The 16,158-nt window shown below is 55.5% G+C and overlaps 5 protein-coding genes across 5 annotated transcripts; 2 read left to right on the top strand and 3 right to left on the bottom strand.

Moving 5' to 3' along the window:
• Window positions 1-20: 20 nt before the first annotated feature.
• Window positions 21-2,613, bottom strand: J7T54_004798 (uncharacterized protein; the record flags this gene model as incomplete). The annotated part of the gene is made up of 5 exons (XM_051503490.1): window positions 21-990; window positions 1,041-1,227; window positions 1,340-1,467; window positions 1,649-2,092; window positions 2,147-2,613. The coding sequence occupies 5 exons, from the start codon at window positions 2,611-2,613 to the stop codon at window positions 21-23; spliced, it is 2,196 nt and encodes a 731-aa protein (XP_051365108.1).
• Window positions 2,614-3,743: 1,130 nt separating this feature from the next.
• On the bottom strand, window positions 3,744-4,426 carry J7T54_004797 (Golgi apparatus membrane protein-like protein; the record flags this gene model as incomplete). The annotated part of the gene is made up of 4 exons (XM_051503489.1): window positions 3,744-4,044; window positions 4,100-4,201; window positions 4,315-4,330; window positions 4,390-4,426. 4 exons carry the CDS (start codon window positions 4,424-4,426, stop codon window positions 3,744-3,746), a joined length of 456 nt encoding a protein of 151 aa, XP_051365107.1.
• Window positions 4,427-6,999: 2,573 nt separating this feature from the next.
• On the top strand, window positions 7,000-9,699 carry J7T54_004796 (uncharacterized protein; the record flags this gene model as incomplete). The annotated part of the gene is made up of 1 exon (XM_051503488.1): window positions 7,000-9,699. One exon carries the CDS (start codon window positions 7,000-7,002, stop codon window positions 9,697-9,699), a length of 2,700 nt encoding a protein of 899 aa, XP_051365106.1.
• A 172-nt stretch (window positions 9,700-9,871) lies between these two features.
• On the bottom strand, window positions 9,872-11,005 carry J7T54_004795 (uncharacterized protein; the record flags this gene model as incomplete). Its single annotated transcript, XM_051503487.1, has 1 exon — window positions 9,872-11,005. One exon carries the CDS (start codon window positions 11,003-11,005, stop codon window positions 9,872-9,874), a length of 1,134 nt encoding a protein of 377 aa, XP_051365105.1.
• A 326-nt stretch (window positions 11,006-11,331) lies between these two features.
• Window positions 11,332-16,155, top strand: J7T54_004794 (DNA replication ATP-dependent helicase/nuclease-like protein; the record flags this gene model as incomplete). Its single annotated transcript, XM_051503486.1, has 3 exons — window positions 11,332-11,376; window positions 11,434-12,699; window positions 12,889-16,155. 3 exons carry the CDS (start codon window positions 11,332-11,334, stop codon window positions 16,153-16,155), a joined length of 4,578 nt encoding a protein of 1,525 aa, XP_051365104.1.
• Between the last annotated feature and the right edge of the window lie 3 nt (window positions 16,156-16,158).

Genomic DNA, 16,158 nt, shown 5'->3' with positions numbered 1-16,158 from the left:
TGTCCCTTCCATTGCATGGCCTACCACTCGCGCCACTCGCCGCCTGGCCCAACAAAGCCAGGGCTCACCCACGCCTCGGCACCCGTGCTCAACTCCCGCACCTTGTCCTCGTCAATGTCGACACCCAAACCCGGGCCCTCCATTAGCTTGATGAAGCCGTCCTTGACATCCCATATCTCCGGGTTCTTGCTATAGGACAGCAGGTCGTGGCCCCCGGTATTATAGTGAATGCCCAGACTCATCTCCTGAATCGCAAAGTTGGCTAGTGTGGCATCGACCTGGATGCACGCCGCCAGCGCGATCGGGCCGAGAGGACAATGCGGTGCGATTGCGACGTCGTACGCCTCTGCCATGGCTGCTATCCGTCTAAGCTCGGAGATGCCGCCGACATGCGCGATGTCTGGCTGTAAGATGTCGATGCATGAGGCCTCGAGGAAGGGCTTCACATCCCAACGGGAGTGTAGCCGCTCGCCGAGTGCTATAGGTATCGTCGTGAGTGCGCTCAGACTCTTGATCCCCTCAATATGCTCTGACAGAAGCGGCTCCTCGATAAACATGGGTTTATGCTCTGCCAATGCGGCGGCGAGTTGCTTCGCCATGGGCCGGTGCACGCGTCCGTGAAAGTCCACACCTGCATCGAGGCCCAACGCCTTGACGGCCTTGACACGCTCAACGCAGCTATCCAAGGTGCTAGGCGAGTCGAGCCAGCCAACGTCCTCAGTTCCGTTCATCTTGACGGCCGTGAAGCCCTGCGCCCTGCGACCGAGAGCCTGCTGCTCAATATCGGCGGGACGATCACCGCCGATCCAGGCATAGACCTTGAGTGTGGAGCGGACTTTGCCGCCGAGGAGCTGGTAGATGGGGACATTCAGCTTGCGCGCCTTGATGTCCCAGAGCGCAATGTCGATGCCGGCGAGGGCGGACATGAAGACGGGTCCGCCGCGGTAGAATCCCATGCGCCATGTCTTTTGCCAGATGTGCTCAATGTCGCTGGTACCGTCAGCCTCTCTGTGTTGCATTTGGACCTGGTATTCACATACTCGGCCTCCATACCCGTGTACTGATTAATCCAGGCATCTAGACAGCCCTCAACAGCTTGCGTGTGCCCTTCGAGCGAGGCCTCGCCCCAACCGACGACGCCAGCGTCGTCGGTGATCTTGACAAACAGCCACCGGGGCGGGACGCGGAAGTATTCAATCTTTGCAATTTTGCCCATGTTGTAATTCTCTGGCACAGCACAAACAAAAAATCTATGAACGATCTTGTTCTCATGGAATGTATTTGCGAGCTGCAAGAACCAGGTTTATGACGGCGATCGCATGGGAGAGGAGAGACGCACGTATGAAGGCCGCGAACGGGCCTAGGACTGCGCCGACTTCGGCGGGTGTGCTCATCGCATAGGATGAACGATTACATATAGCATGCGGGAGCTTCGTTCGTCTGACGAGGGCGAAATAACTCTTGCCACTATGATTGTGGTGTTGCCGCATCCATCCGCTGGCGTTGGATGGTGTAAGGTTGCTACGAGACACATATACAAACAAGCGGTACGAGCATGGCAAATCACAAATCTTCAGGGGCTACAAAACATAACGCCAAACTCTCAATCTAACTCTAAGATATCTTGCTGTACCGTTCGCTTTCTCACCTCTTTTGCGCGGCGATCCAGTCCGCCCTGCCTTTCTTCAGCTCCTCCTCCGTCTTCTCCCCAAAGACATTGACACCCAACCTCGCGGGGAAGTTATACCGTGTATTCCTGTCGAGAGCATAGATTTCCTGCATTGCCTTCTCTGGTATCTCGAAATCGACAAAGTTCTCTGCAATGCGCGACGGAGTGACGCTCTTGGGCAGCACGACAGTACCGCGCTGTACACCCCACTGGATGAGCACCTGAGCGGGTGTCTTGCCCAGGTCCTTGGCAATCCGGGTCACAGTCGGATCGTCGATGGTCTTGGGAAAACCATAGACGTTGTTGCCCGAGGGTGAGTAGGCCGTTACTAGAATGTCGTTCTTCTTGCACCAGTCCAACAGGGCCGGCTGTTGGAAGTAGGGGTGCGCTTCGATCTGGAGGACGGCGGGCTTGGTTTTGGCGCTGCTGCCTGTTAGCCCAGATGTTCTCGCGACTACACTCTAGGCAAAAACGTACAAGCTGAGGACCTCCTCGATGCGCTCTTGCGTGAAGTTGCTAAGGCCAATGGTCCTGATCTTGCCCTTTTCAACCATTCTCTCCATGGCTCGCCACGTCTCCTCCACTGGTACCTCGATCACATGAACACCGCCATCATTAGTGTCAACCGCCGCGCGGGCTCTAGGTGTCTCAGGTTTCTGGAAGGCCACGGGCCAATGGATCAGGTACAGGTCGAGGTAGTCTGTCTGCAGATCCCTGAGGGACTCATCGACGGCCTCTTCCACATCCTCAGCCTTGTGGTGAGTGTTCCAGAGCTTGGATGTCAGGAAAATCTCTGAGCGCGGGACACCCGAGGCTTTTATACCAGCGCCAACCTCTTCCTCATTGTCGTAGGTAGCGGCCGCGTCGATATGGCGGTAGCCCAATCTCAGAGCCTCCTCGACGGCGCGGGCTACCTCCTTTGGCTTGGATTGCTGAAACCGCATGAGTAGGTGCCTCTACACAGAAAGGAAGAGAAATGGACGAACCCAGGTACCCAAACCCACGGCTGGGATGGTATAGCCTGTGGCGAGCTTGAAAGTTCGTCCGGACGACATTCTATTTCTCGATGGGAAGCGGTGCAAAAAATAGCTGATGGAAGGAACCGAGCTGTAAACAACAGCTAGAGAACACAAATCTGCGAATATTAGAGCATGAAGAAGCACAGCAGACGAGAGGAGTAAAGCACTCTGTCGCTTTGCTGCGCATCACACACCATTGCTCCCCCACCTCAGCATTCTCACTGAGTGAGGGGCATCATCAGGGGAAGAGAGTCAGACGCTTTTCTCTCTACGCGGGGCAATTCAGAGCGAGGTACCACGCGTGAAAACCACCAGTCATCGTCGAGCACTCAATGGGGAAATGTACGTTGGTTTCCAACGAACTGGAGGAGGCGTTCCTCATCCGGTCAAAAATCTGCCGACTCCCGTCATTTCATGACTTGTTGTGGGCCTCTGCAGGCGCTGGCTCGGCCATTGACCCGAGATGCTTGACCACATGAAAAATGATCGACAGGGCATGAGTACGAGAAGCCGCGCATTCGGCCATGAGGTGGTGTTAATAATTAGCATATGGTTCCTCGCGTGACTTTGTAGCCAATGTAGTTGGTCAATGTCCACATTGGTATTCACGCTTGCAAGGCCAGATGCATTCTCGTTGACCCAGCAACGCAGTTGCTTGTCTTGGTCGGTTTGCGAGAGAAGAGACCTTCCAACGCAGTGGTCGTCTCACGGATGTAACAAGCGGTAGTCTCCGTGCTCGTCGGGTGGAATGGCTTGGTAAGTCGAGTCATATCGACAAGCCTGACTATGAGGCCTCCCGATCTGTGGACGACCAGATATCGCTGTGCGTGCTGCACTTTAATGGGGAAGCATAAACTGGTGTGATTCGGAATGATATAAATATGTCATAGCCCTAACAGCAATCAACGCCTGTTCCTCGTACACGTGCTCGTCCCTTTCCGCTTCTCTAATATCACGTTCTTCTCATCTGCGCAACGGAACTGATCCGGCGCATGCCGACGCATTGCGCTGCAGCGCGTGGCTGAATGCTCTGCATCATAAGACGGGACCCGACCTCAGACAATCATCTGGGCGACGCCCTGGCCGCCCAGCGTCTTACTCGAGATGAATGCCTGGCCCTTGATGGCGGCCGCCAAGTAGCACAGCGCAGTCAGGCTCAGGAAGATACCGGCGGCGATCAGCGACGTGTCGGGTCCGATGGTGCTGAGGAACTGCAGCACGGCCATCACGGCGTAGGTCGCCGAGCGCATGTAGTTGGTCGAGACCTTGCGGATCATTTCGTCGAACTTGCCCGACGTCGGGCAGATGCGCAGGAGGAACGGAATCTCAATGAAGAGGATGATGAACGAGGAGGCGCTACTATGGTCAGCTTGGCGACGTTCCTACAGAATAGAAGAAGAGAGAGGCATACAGAGCAAGCGCGCAGAACACAATGATGATCGGCGCGGAAAGGAAGCTGAAGATGTTGGCCAGCCCTGTCGCGAAGCAGACAATCATCGAGGCAATGCCCAGCCTATTCCTCTCTGTCAGCTTGTGTGCTATTTCTCGCGCGGCAATAGCTCTCCCATTGCCGTTGTCGTTGAGACGGAGATGTTCGCCATGTGCGCAGCGTCAGTTTGAGCTTACCATTGCCCGTAGATGCCTTTCGCGCAGCATGTCAGCAAGGGTCATTTCCGCAAAGCCGCGCGCCCGGGTACATACTGAAGTTGCGAGTCTGGAACTCTTCTTTGAGCGTCATCGTGGTGGTTGTGGTGTGGTGATGTGGCTTCGCGCTGGAACGACGTGTGGGCAGTTGATGATGCTGTGCTGTTCTCTGCTGATGACAGCTAGTCTCCGGAGTAACTTAGGGCGTTTGAGGTCGGACCCTTGAGGATTGTTGTTGGAGAATGTATGGGCCCGCTCGTAGTTGCGCGGCAGGACGTCGGTGATTGGCTGCGGCAGGCAGTGTGGCAGTGAAACGACCGTTGACAGATGCGTTACAGGTCTCTCTCACAGAATCAATTCAAGAGGATGAGCTGTGTCTTGAGTTACGCATCTGGCGTGGTTTTGTTGTGCTGGACCGAGTTCAAGTTGCACCGCGGTTCTGGGCATATCTTGAGGCAAGGCACGATGATGACTTTGGTAAGGCGCAGTCGTCCGCTCTTACCTGTACGTTATCCAGTTTATTACGCGGCTTCCGTCACCAGCCACGCCATCAGCGCAGGCTAACTACCCGTCCGCCAACAAGTTACCCTGGACATGCACTTGTAGCCAGGCACGCGCAAGCCCAACAAGTATTCACATGGAAGACAATAAAAGCTCGAGTTCTAGATGATTCTACTCTTTCAGCTTGTACGATCAAATCTACAAACAGAAAGTTCACGGTATTTTTAGTAGTCTAGTACACCGGGCTGTAGGATTATGGCGACAGATCCTTGTTGTATCGTACTACGTACAACTAACGCCCATTTTTAGATCTTTGATCATTCTGAACGACTAGGCACATGTGCTATTACAATAAATATTATTACTCATTCCAATTCGTGCTCGACTACACCCAGCCAAACTATGACGCTCCACCTCATGGAGAGTTTGCTCCTCGCGCTTGGCATGTATTGTAGATTCTCTATGATCGTCATGGTGGAAACACTAAAAGTCACGTCATCTACCCCACGAATCTGTATCTCGAAAATCGCCAAGCAGGGCAATCTTCAAGTCCTGGATATGTAGATCAGATGAGGCGCCCGGCATACTTCTCGTCTACCTCTCATCTCGATTTGTCCACGAGCGACGTTGTTCTAACGCATGGTGATGTATTGTGCTGGTGGGGTCCAGGAAGTATCGGACTCGCATATAATTGCAATAGCCACCGGACGGCGCCAGCACGCGCCAGCAGATGTCTGTTGTTGACGGAGGGTCTGCTCGACCCAGAATTATGACGGTTTGGCGGGGTCTTGTCACTTGATTTCTGTCAGACGGTGTTGCGCAAGAGCTGCCTTTCAGTCACAAACCCTCTTCATCATCAACCAATCCATCCGAACACCTGAGCGCCCTGCACCACCAGACTTCATGAGCCTGACCGCTGTGCAGCCGCGGTGCGACCACTGATGCGTCTAAATAAATGGACAGTCTCGAAAGGGCCAACAATGGCCAAGAACCGGGGCGCAAATCCAGCGCTTCCAATTCAGCTGGTCGGGTGGGGCATGCGGGGGGTGCTACACTAGTGCGCACTGTGTTGTCGGTGCGCAGCGGTCAGACAAGCCAATGCGAGCGAGGCCGAAGGTCAGCTACGCGTAGGGTCATGCTTAAAAGGCAGCGGACGACCGCGTGAGTTTGTGCTTTGCCGAAAATCAAGCTCAATCTCCATTGGGATCAAATTGTTACTGATGCTTATCTCGAACAATCGGTGATACGAACCCGTCTCGCAACCGGGAACAGAGTTTCTGACCGGCACCTCGTGGGGCTGGTAGTGCCAGTGCCTGAACGTTCTGGAAGCTAACACACACACTGTGAGAAAGGTGCAAGCAATGGCAGACAGAATAATGCATGCGCCGTCGCATTGACACAGCCTACAGTGTGCGTGGCTTCTTTCTGCTCATCTAGAACCCTGTTTCCCAGATCCACTGCCGCGCAGCACCTTCACAGTGACGCCTCGAGACCGTCACGATCCATCGGTCACCTGCCGCAGAGGTTTTTGGCTGCCATCGACGCATTCGTATAAAGCATCGCGCCAGCAACGCCTCGCCCGTGCCATTGGCGGTGCAATATCCCTATCTATAGCCCTTTGCTCAATCTGTACCTGATCTCCCTCTTCCCCCCCTTGAAGCTATCGTGATCACCAGGAACAAGACCAGATCCCACCACCACACCTTGAGTGCTCCATGTTATAGCAACGACGGCAACCAGGTGTCTAGATCTACTTTTCGAAACTCTTTCCCACACGCCATGTAAGTGCTTTGCCTTACCTGCTCAGAACCTCATACGGCCTCCCACGAGTATGGATGATCCAGTCCACACGCAGTCGACTCGCAGCTTGGCTAGCTGTGGCGGCGGTCCAGGCAGCCTCAATGCCACTTGTAACCATTGGGTCCGACAGATGGTCGGTGAGACTGCAGCCGCGAGCTCAGGCATTATTGCTTGAACTCTGTTCCTGGTGTCGTTATCCGTGCCGGACATGTCATAGCGTTTGCGCGTTATCTAGCCCAGATAACGGGCCGCCAGCTTTGCCCTTGGTAGCCACTCTTCATTTAGCCCTGGGCCCTTTGTCCATCGATTTGCGTCTTCCACATTTTCGCTAACCATCTCATTCTGCAGCCGTTGTACACAGCAGCCATGACAGCCACAACGTCAACGCCCTCGATTCCTCCTCGCCCGACCAGAGGCGCCGATAAGGACGGTCCTGCTTCTGGCCCCAAGATCCCTCCCCGTCCCAACAAGACTCGCCCTGAGCGCTCCATGTCCCCGAGTGCCGACCGCTTCGCCCCCTCGCCTCTGAATGAGGGCCTTCTGGCCAAGGCTCGGCCACCGCCTTCAATGCTTAGCCCCCACCGTTCAAGCTTCGGTGACCGGACCCGCGACCCCATCGAGAGGTCCAGCAGCGTCGACCTGCCCTCCGTTGGCGAGGAGGGCGCGGAATACGGCGCACTCGCAAGCGAGGCGGAAGACGAGAGAGGCTCAAGGAACGCTTCCCCTGAGCAGACTCGCACGATCTCTGCGGGCCTCGAACTGCATGCGCCCAAGCCTTCTCTGTCTGCCAACCGGGCCAAAGCTCAGGTCCAGGCAGTCACCCGCACCGACTCCGATCGTGCGGCGTCCTTTGGAATCGGCCGTCCTGGGAGCCGTGACGAAACCCGTGCTACGTCCCGCGATAGCCACAGGAAGAGACCCAGTACCAGTCTGTCCCAGAGCAGCGATCACGACCAACACGATGACGAACACGGAATCCCAGAGATTGGCCAGCGAGTGCCCATGAACCCCCATCTCGGTGATGTCCAGGCTCCTTCGCCTGGCCCCAATGAGGGCCAGCAGAAACACCACAGCCGCAGGCACAGTGCGCGTGCCCTGCCCCCTGGTAGCTATGGACTTCACGGACACGGCGTGGCCCCCCAGGACAAGCTGGAGAAGGAGTACTACAAGAAACACCCCGACATCCAGGCTCGCGAGGAGCACACCCCCATCCACGATCGCCAGAACGACTACGCCATGAGCCGCGAAGACCTCAACAAATTGGTGCGCGACACCGCCAGCCGTGGTCGTGGCTTCGGCACCGCCAAGGAGTTCCGTGGCACCCCCACAGATGAAGTTGCCTTCCAAGCCAGCGAGGAGTACGTCCGTCATACCTCTCCTCGCCCCAAGTCGGCGGCTCCGGCGACTGGCCATCACCGCCGTACCTCATCGCTGGCGCATTCCGTTACGGCTTTCAACGAGGAAGACGCTGGGGCGGACGAGGATGCAATCCACGTCGATGACCCAAAGCACCCCGAGTACCGCTCCTACGGCGATGAGGAGCCGGAAGCCGAGGACGAGGACTATACCGCCCCTATTCTTGCCTCAGACGAAGTGCAGAAGAACAAGAATGCGTACCGTCAGCGCCCGGCTGTGCATCCTCCTGCCGATCGTCGTGGCAGTAACTACGAGGCGGAAGAAGCCCCTAGTCGCTCCATCAGTCGACCCGTCAGCCTTCAAAAGGAAAGCTCTCAACCAGAGATTCGTTACACTCCCCTCGAGGACGTCGAGGAGTACGAACCCCTGTTCCCCGAAGAGGTGAAGAAAGAAAAGCACCTCAAGGAGCAAGCCGACGAGAACAAGCACCACCACCACTTCCCTAGCAAGGATATTTGGGAGGATGCGCCCAGCAGTATTCACTACACCGCGACAGTGTCGACTCCCGACCTGCCCGAGAGTGAGCACCATCGTGCGCGCTCGGCTGGCCAGGCTGAGCGACCGCTTACCCCGGCTCACGCTTTCGCCAAGCAGCAAGAGGAGCTTGCCGAGAGGGAGGCCAAGCGCCGCTCTGTCAGCAAGTTCCTGCCTCTTTCCGAGGAGAGGAAGCCGAACTGGGCCGCCCACCAGGCTCATCTTAAGGTTGACCGCCCTGCTACCGGCAGCCCTCGCTTCCCCAGTCGTGATGTTTGGGAGGATACCCCAGAGAGCCACCTGCAGTCGACGACCGTTTCCACCCCCCAACAGGAGGAGGAGGAGGAGGAAGAAGAGGAAGAGCCAGAGACAAGGCCTGTGAGAAGATCGCCGGAACGTCCAGCCGTCCCTAGCCGACCTAAGCCAGCCGTATCCGACAAACCGAAGCCTCAAATTCCTGCTCGTCCAGCTAAGAGCTCGGCAGGCGAGACGAGGGAGAAGCCACCGGTGCCCACGCGCCCGGCAGGGAGTAAGATTGCCGCTTTGCAGGCTGGATTCATGAACGACTTGAATCAGCGTCTCAAGATTGGTCCTCAGGTTCATAAGCGGGATGATTCCCCTGAGAAGGAGGCCGAGGCCGAGAAGGAGAAGGCTCCCTTGTCAGACGCTCGCAAGAGCAGAGCCAGGGGTCCTCAGAGGAGGGCGCCGGCGAAGGAAGCGGCACCAGCAGCGCAGACTAGCTCGAGTGTGTTAACACTGGACGTTTCCGCGCCTGTCGCGACTTGGTCATTGGACGGCGATGGCATCCTGACCGTTATGGGGGAAGCCGAGGGCGAGTCAACAGAACCGGCGGAGCAAACAGAGGCACCCGCGGAGGATGCGCCTACTGTCGAGGCTAATGATCCCGAACTGGACACATCCAGGGTCCAGGACGAGGTCGCCGAGACGCTGGAGCAAACTAAGCATACGGAGCAGGAACCGAAGCCGAAGCCGGAACCTGAATTCTCCGCGGGAGAGGTTGTTCACGAAGACGCGTCCGAGCAGGAGCCGAAATTGGAACAAAAGACTTTGGTCGCCAACATGGCTGGCGAGAGCGTGTTAGAAGCCGATGTGGCTAAGACAGCGGATGGCAACGACGTGGAGCCAGTAGCGGTGAAGGACGAGGTAAAGCCGTAATTAGACGATTGCGGGAGTATATTTAGCGTAGGAAGTTATTCAAATTTCTCCGGCTGTACCCGATAAGAGTTATATTTACTGAGTGAATATATAACCACACATGGCGGTTTGAACAAAAACATACCGAGCGCCTATTTAATTGTTACATGCTTGAGCTAATTGTCGCATGTCCTCATCTCCCACCCCATGCTCCAGACTGGTCCTTTCCTCTCCTTTCTTGCTCCAGCAGGCGATCAAATTCTCTCTGTGCCTTCTCCTTCTCCGAAGCCTCACTGAAATCGGTAGACGAGGATGCACCCCTGTCTCTTGTCCCCGTAGAGGAACCCAGAAACTGATCGCTTGTATCTTCGGGCTCGCCCCAACCGCCCTGTGCAGCCCGCGGGGGCTGAGGAGATCTCGCCTGCTGTCCTTGAGCTGCTTGCCCACGGAGGCGAGCCCATGATGAGCCCGTCTGCTGCTGGACGGCAGAAGGTGCCACTGGGGAAGCGTCGTCAAAGGCGCTCGGTTGGCCGTCCCAGGAGCTCTGTTGTGATTGCGATTGGGGTGACGATGATGTGTTGTCATAAGCGCCTGCACTCTCCCATCCTGGGGCTGCCTGCCCGCCAATCGACTGCTGCTGCTCAGTCGAAGTCGGCCAGACTGCGTGTGCAAGTTGCGCGTGGTGTTGGTCATTGAAACCTCGCGTCGCTTTCTTCACATCCAAGTTCCACCCTTTCAGACGCTCATCCTCCAAAAACTGGCGAGAATAGTACTTGTTGGCGTAGACCCTGAAGAGCGGCGAGAGGAAGAGGGAAACCGGCACCAAATAGCCCAGAAACAGCATCGCAGGCCACACGGTGTGCGTCAGCTTGCTCCGCAAGGCCCAGGGAGGGACGATCTTGTATCTCCTCGCCGTTAGGACGCCAGCCACGGCAAGCGAGCCGAATCCAATCGCTGCCGAGGCTCGCGCGTTGCCCTTCATCTGTTCCACCAGCGCATCGGCCTGCGGTTGCTCCAGCTCCCGCTCGTTGATTGCGGAGAGCATCGCACCGAGGAAGACGCCTTGTTTCTGAAGCTGAGCATTGCCAGTGCCAATCAGAGTCCATATGGAGGAGCTGTGATAGGTTCCCAGGGCAGTGTTTATGCGCGGTTCAAGTCTGGTAACGTAGGGTCTGCTGCGTTCTTTGAGGTCTGTTATGCGTTTGTTGATCTCGGCCAGGCGCTCACGCATCCTGTCAGCATAGATGAGATCGGACTTCTGCTGTGGCTGCTGCTGGGAGGGCGAGATGCCATTGCTATTGCCGGGTGATCTGTCAGAGCCATCCATGATTGCCAGAAGTCCTTTGATCAAGGCAAGGACATGGAGTGTACGGTGTTGGCCTACCGACGAGCCGCCGGACGGGTGTTGAGGTCATCGACGGTTCACTGTGGAGCTTACCGGGGTATCTCAAGAACGTACTCAACGCCAGGTCACGTGTACGCGTTTAATGGGATACAGGCGAAGCACGCGTCTGGCCATGGTGGGGATCACAGCGACGCGCCGCTGTGCTTCTCGACGCGTCTCGTACTTACATCGCACTCGGCTTCCCCATGTGTATAGGATCGTGTTTCTTGGACATTTTTGGTATAGGCTCGGTAGCAATTTGACTGACAATGCCTTTGCAAAAGTCATACTCGGAGCGAATCGGCCTGTCAAAGGTATTTTTGGCCCTTACCATTGCTCCCAGTGGTCTTCTGTTTGACTGACAACAACAGCGATCCCCGTGGCAGCGGTCTCGAAGCAACCCCGTCAACCAAAATTACAAACTACCGCCTGTCGCAGAAGTCACCAAACAGAAACTCAGCAAGTTCCAATGTCAAGCGTTGGAAGATGAGACGCCTGCAAGCCCCATGGATGACACGGTGCTTCCTTCAAAGGAGACTGCCACAACACCCGCGAACCGATTAACGTGGAGGGACTTTATGGAACCGAGTGACACCACGGTCGAGACAGACGAGCATACATCACCAAATGAGAGAATAGGATGGGACAGTAAACCTGACACTCTGTACGCCAATGCATTGTCGCCACTGCTGGCGCGACGTAAGGGAAAGCGAGCACGGAGTTCTTCACCAATTTCGTCGCCAGGCCACGAGAAACCAACGACCCCAGCGGTAAATGTCAAAGAGCTCGCACAAGCACTCAAATCGCCGCACGCCGATCCCACACTGGAGCTATGGGACCGATACGCCCTGAACAAGAATGAGTCGCATACGACCCCTCTAGGGCTCGCGAACCCGGCTCTGGCTCAGTTGATGGTATCGTCTTCACCGCGAACCTCGCGAGAGTCTGGAAAGGCCCAGCCCAACCTGCGGCGAGCGATGAGCTACGGCTTGCACGGATCGAAGAGAAGGAAAATCGAGAAGAAAAATTCGTGCGGTGGGACGACAACATCACAAGAGGAGATGGAAGCAGCATCAAAGTCAATGCTGGTGAACTCATTACTTGACACAATGAACAGCAGCATGCAAACCCCAAGTCCAGCCGGAAGCAGCTCCAAAGTCAATCCTGCAGATGCCACTCCCAAGGCAGCCCAGCATCTGCCGCAATCACCAACGGCAAGGAAGACGCGAAGATCACCGACGAAGACTGTGCCGAGTCAGGCTCAAATAGCTCTCGATGTCTTTTCGGACTATGGCGATGATGATTTCGACGATGAGACTTTCATGGAGTTGGAAGCAAGCTTGACGCAGGCTCCCCGGGTTGACGCGCCGGTAGTGAAGGATAATGCGACGTTAGATGAGTTTGGCGACCTCGAAGATGATGACCTAGACGATGCGACCCTGTTGCTAGCGACGCAGGCAATGAAGGAAGAGACCCCCTCACCAAAGAAGGCAAAACCGCAAGCAAACAGTCTGAGTATGGCTGGCCCGCACATACTTGACGAGGACTTCGGCGATCTAGACGATGATCCAGACTTTGATGCCGTTATGGAAGCAGCGACTCAATCTGTCGAAAAGGCACAGAGCCCCAACTCACATGTATGTTGGCACGAAAACACATGACGGCCTTTGCTAAGTAAAGGTAGTCCACACGGAAGCCCAGGACCATACAGCGATACTTAATAACCTTGGTTTCAGAGAGCGAGTATATCGACAAGTATCAAGTAACGCGGCTTGAAAAGGTACATCTTCCCGGCCTCGATTGGCGTCAGCCGCTAACTTCTCCAGATACTGGTCATCCGGGCTGACGGAGGCAAAGTCGATCGAACAGTGCATCTTCGCGGCTGCTGGTATGATACTCCAGCCCATGCCGACTCGTACGTCCACGTCATCGGCGACTTCTCGTACAAAGGCCAGTGCATTGTGGATGATGCCGAAAATCTCCTGATCTTACACCCTGATCAGCTCATCTCATCGACTGTTGTCGCGGACTCCTTTGGCTGCATGAGACGCGCCGTGCTTCAAGATCGCGTCAAAGCCACCAGCGAGGCCTCACCCCCGCTCGTGTACGGCACCATGCTCCACGAGATTTTCCAGGATGCCCTTCTCGCAAACCAGTGGGATCGTCTCTTTCTATACAAAGTTATCCAGCAAACGTGCGAGAAGCACGTAGAGGATCTCTATACCATTAACGTGAGTATTGAGGTGGCTCGGGAACATCTCAACTCAAAGATGGATGAGGTCACGCAATGGGCGTCTGCGTTTGTCACTTCTAACCCAGTACCCGACGCAATTGTCGAGGACCGTGGCGGGAGGACGGCAAACATGGCGGTCACTAAGCTGCTTGACGTAGAGGAACATGTCTGGTCGCCAATGTATGGCCTGAAAGGCAATATCGATGCAACGGTCGAGGTTGCGATGCTCGACGGCAAAGACAAGCGCATGTTGACGGTTCCCTTCGAGGTGAAGACTGGCAAGCATCCCAACCCAAACCACATGGCTCAGACAGCGCTATACACACTTCTGCTCTCTGATCGATACGACATCGACATAGCTTACGGTATTCTTTACTACATGGAAACGTCAAAGACCATGCGCATTCCCGCGGTTCGACACGAACTACGACATATGGTCATGCAGCGCAACCAGCTCGCTTGTTACGTTAGAGAACGAAATGTTCGGCTGCCGCCAATGCTGAAGCACAAGCACATGTGCGGGAAATGTTACGCAAAGACGTCGTGCTTTACCTACCATCGTCTCGCCGATGACGGCGACGGCGAGACCAGTGGGATGGGAGAGAAATTCGATGAGTTGGTCAAGCACTTGACACCTCAGCATCAAGCATTCTTCATCAAGTGGGAGAACTTGCTGACGATAGAAGAGAAGGATGGCCAAAAAACGAAGCGAGAGTTGTGGACGATGACGAGTGCCGAGCGAGAGAAAAAGTCTCGTTGCTTTGCCGATGTCATTATAAAGGAAGGGTCTGGCAGCGTTGACACTGATAACCCCCGAATCAATCGCTTCCATTACACCTTTATCAAGCGCCTACAACAACCGGCTGGGTTTTCCTTCACGGAATCGGAGCTCAATGTTGGCGAACCCATTGTGGTGTCTGATGAAGAGGGCCATTTCGCACTCGCCATTGGATATGTCACGGCGGTCAAGAAGCAGAGCATCAAGGTTGCAGTAGACCGGCGTCTACATAATGCCCGCATTCGCCAGCCGGGCTTCGATGAGGCGAACAATCAGGTCTTTGCTAGCATCATGGAGGTCGCACCGGAGGGCTCGGCGCCGCAAGATACCCAAGGCAAGATCAAGCAGGACCCTATTCGATATCGCCTCGACAAGGACGAGTTCAGCAACGGCATGGCCACGATCAGAAACAACCTGGTTCAAATGATGGCGAATGACATTCCCGAAGCCAGCAAGATCCGGTCACTGATCGTCGACCTGAAGACGCCCAGTTTCAAGTCAGCGCCAACGCAATATGCCGTTACGGACGGCGAGAGCCTCAACACTGACCAGAAGAGGGCGATCGAGAAGGTCATGAGCGCGCAAGACTACGCTCTGGTTCTAGGTATGCCCGGCACAGGCAAGACAACCACGATTGCCCACATTATCCGAGCACTCGTATCCCAGGGGAAGCAGGTGCTATTGACATCCCACACCCACACTGCCGTTGACAATATACTGTTGAAGCTCAAGATGGACAACATTCCCGTTCTCCGACTGGGTGCACCCGCCAAAGTTCACCCAGGTGTTCAAGAGTTCGCCCATTTGGCCGGGGTCCCGAAGAAGTCGTTCGACGAGATTGATGAAGCGTGGATGAGACCACCCGTTGTGGCTACCACTTGTCTCGGCATCAACCACCACATTTTCCAGAAACGTGCATTCGACTATTGCATTGTAGATGAGGCGTCACAGATCACTTTGCCAATCTGCGCTGGGCCCATTCGGATGGCAAGGACATTTATTCTGGTGGGCGACCACAACCAGCTCCCCCCGGTCGTCAGGAACGAGGAAGCTCGTGAAGGCGGCCTCGATGTGAGTCTGTTCAAGCTCCTGTCTGATGCCCACCCTCAATCGGTCGTCAACCTCGAGCACCAGTATCGGATGTGCGAGGACATTATGACACTCAGCAACACCTTGATCTATGACGGACGACTGCGCTGCGGCACCGAAGCTCTGAAGAAGCGTAAGCTAGAAGTGCCAGATATGGCTGCTCTGAGCCAGAGGCATCACGACGTATCGACGTTGGCGACGGCTTCGGTGCGATCTTTTTGCACTGTTCCGTCGCGCTACCAATGTTGGCTGCGTGACCTTTTGGAGCCTGAGAACCGGGTTGTGTTTGTCAACACTGATACCCTGGAACCTGCGGTACACGAAGAAGCCCAAGGAAAGCGCATTGTGAATCCTGGCGAGGCTCGCATCGTACAGCAACTCGTGGACAGTTTTCTCGCAGTTGGCATAGCACCGGACGAGGTGGGTGTTATGACGCATTACCGTGCTCAGCTCTTTTTGTTAAAGGAGCAGCTCCGTCATTACGGAGGAGTGGAAATGCATACAACCGACCGCTTCCAAGGTCGTGACAAGGAGGTCATTGTGCTTAGTCTGGTGCGGAGCAACGATTCATGCTCCATCGGCGATCTTCTCAAAGATTGGCGAAGGATCAACGTTGCCTTCACACGCGCAAAGACGAAGCTGATTGTGGTGGGGAGTAAGAAAACCTTGAAGAACAGTGGCGACGAGACGATGCTGAGCCGATTCATCAGGCTCATGGAGGAGAGCAACTGGATCTACGATCTCCCCAAAGATGCGATGGAAAGTCATTACTTTCCAGACTTTGCGACCCAGATCACCGCCACCGGACCAACGCAGAGGATACCAAAAACACCCGGCAAGGGACGAACACCGCCGAGAAAAGCGCAGGGAGCAGGCGGAAAGGAGAACAAGCGTCCGACGCCCAGGAAAGGCACCATGCCGGCCGATGTATTGTTCAAGGACAAGCCGATTACAAGATACATCATGCATGAGACAACGAATGGGGCATATTAGGCG

The sequence above is a fragment of the Emericellopsis cladophorae genome (assembly GCF_022114955.1).
Source record: "Emericellopsis cladophorae strain MUM 19.33 chromosome Unknown NODE_5_length_938552_cov_118_678949, whole genome shotgun sequence".
In the NCBI taxonomy this organism is placed as follows: Eukaryota; Fungi; Ascomycota; class Sordariomycetes; order Hypocreales; family Bionectriaceae; genus Emericellopsis; species Emericellopsis cladophorae.
The sequence above is the reverse complement of the archived record's forward strand: the minus strand, read 5'-3'. Positions and strand labels throughout refer to the sequence as shown.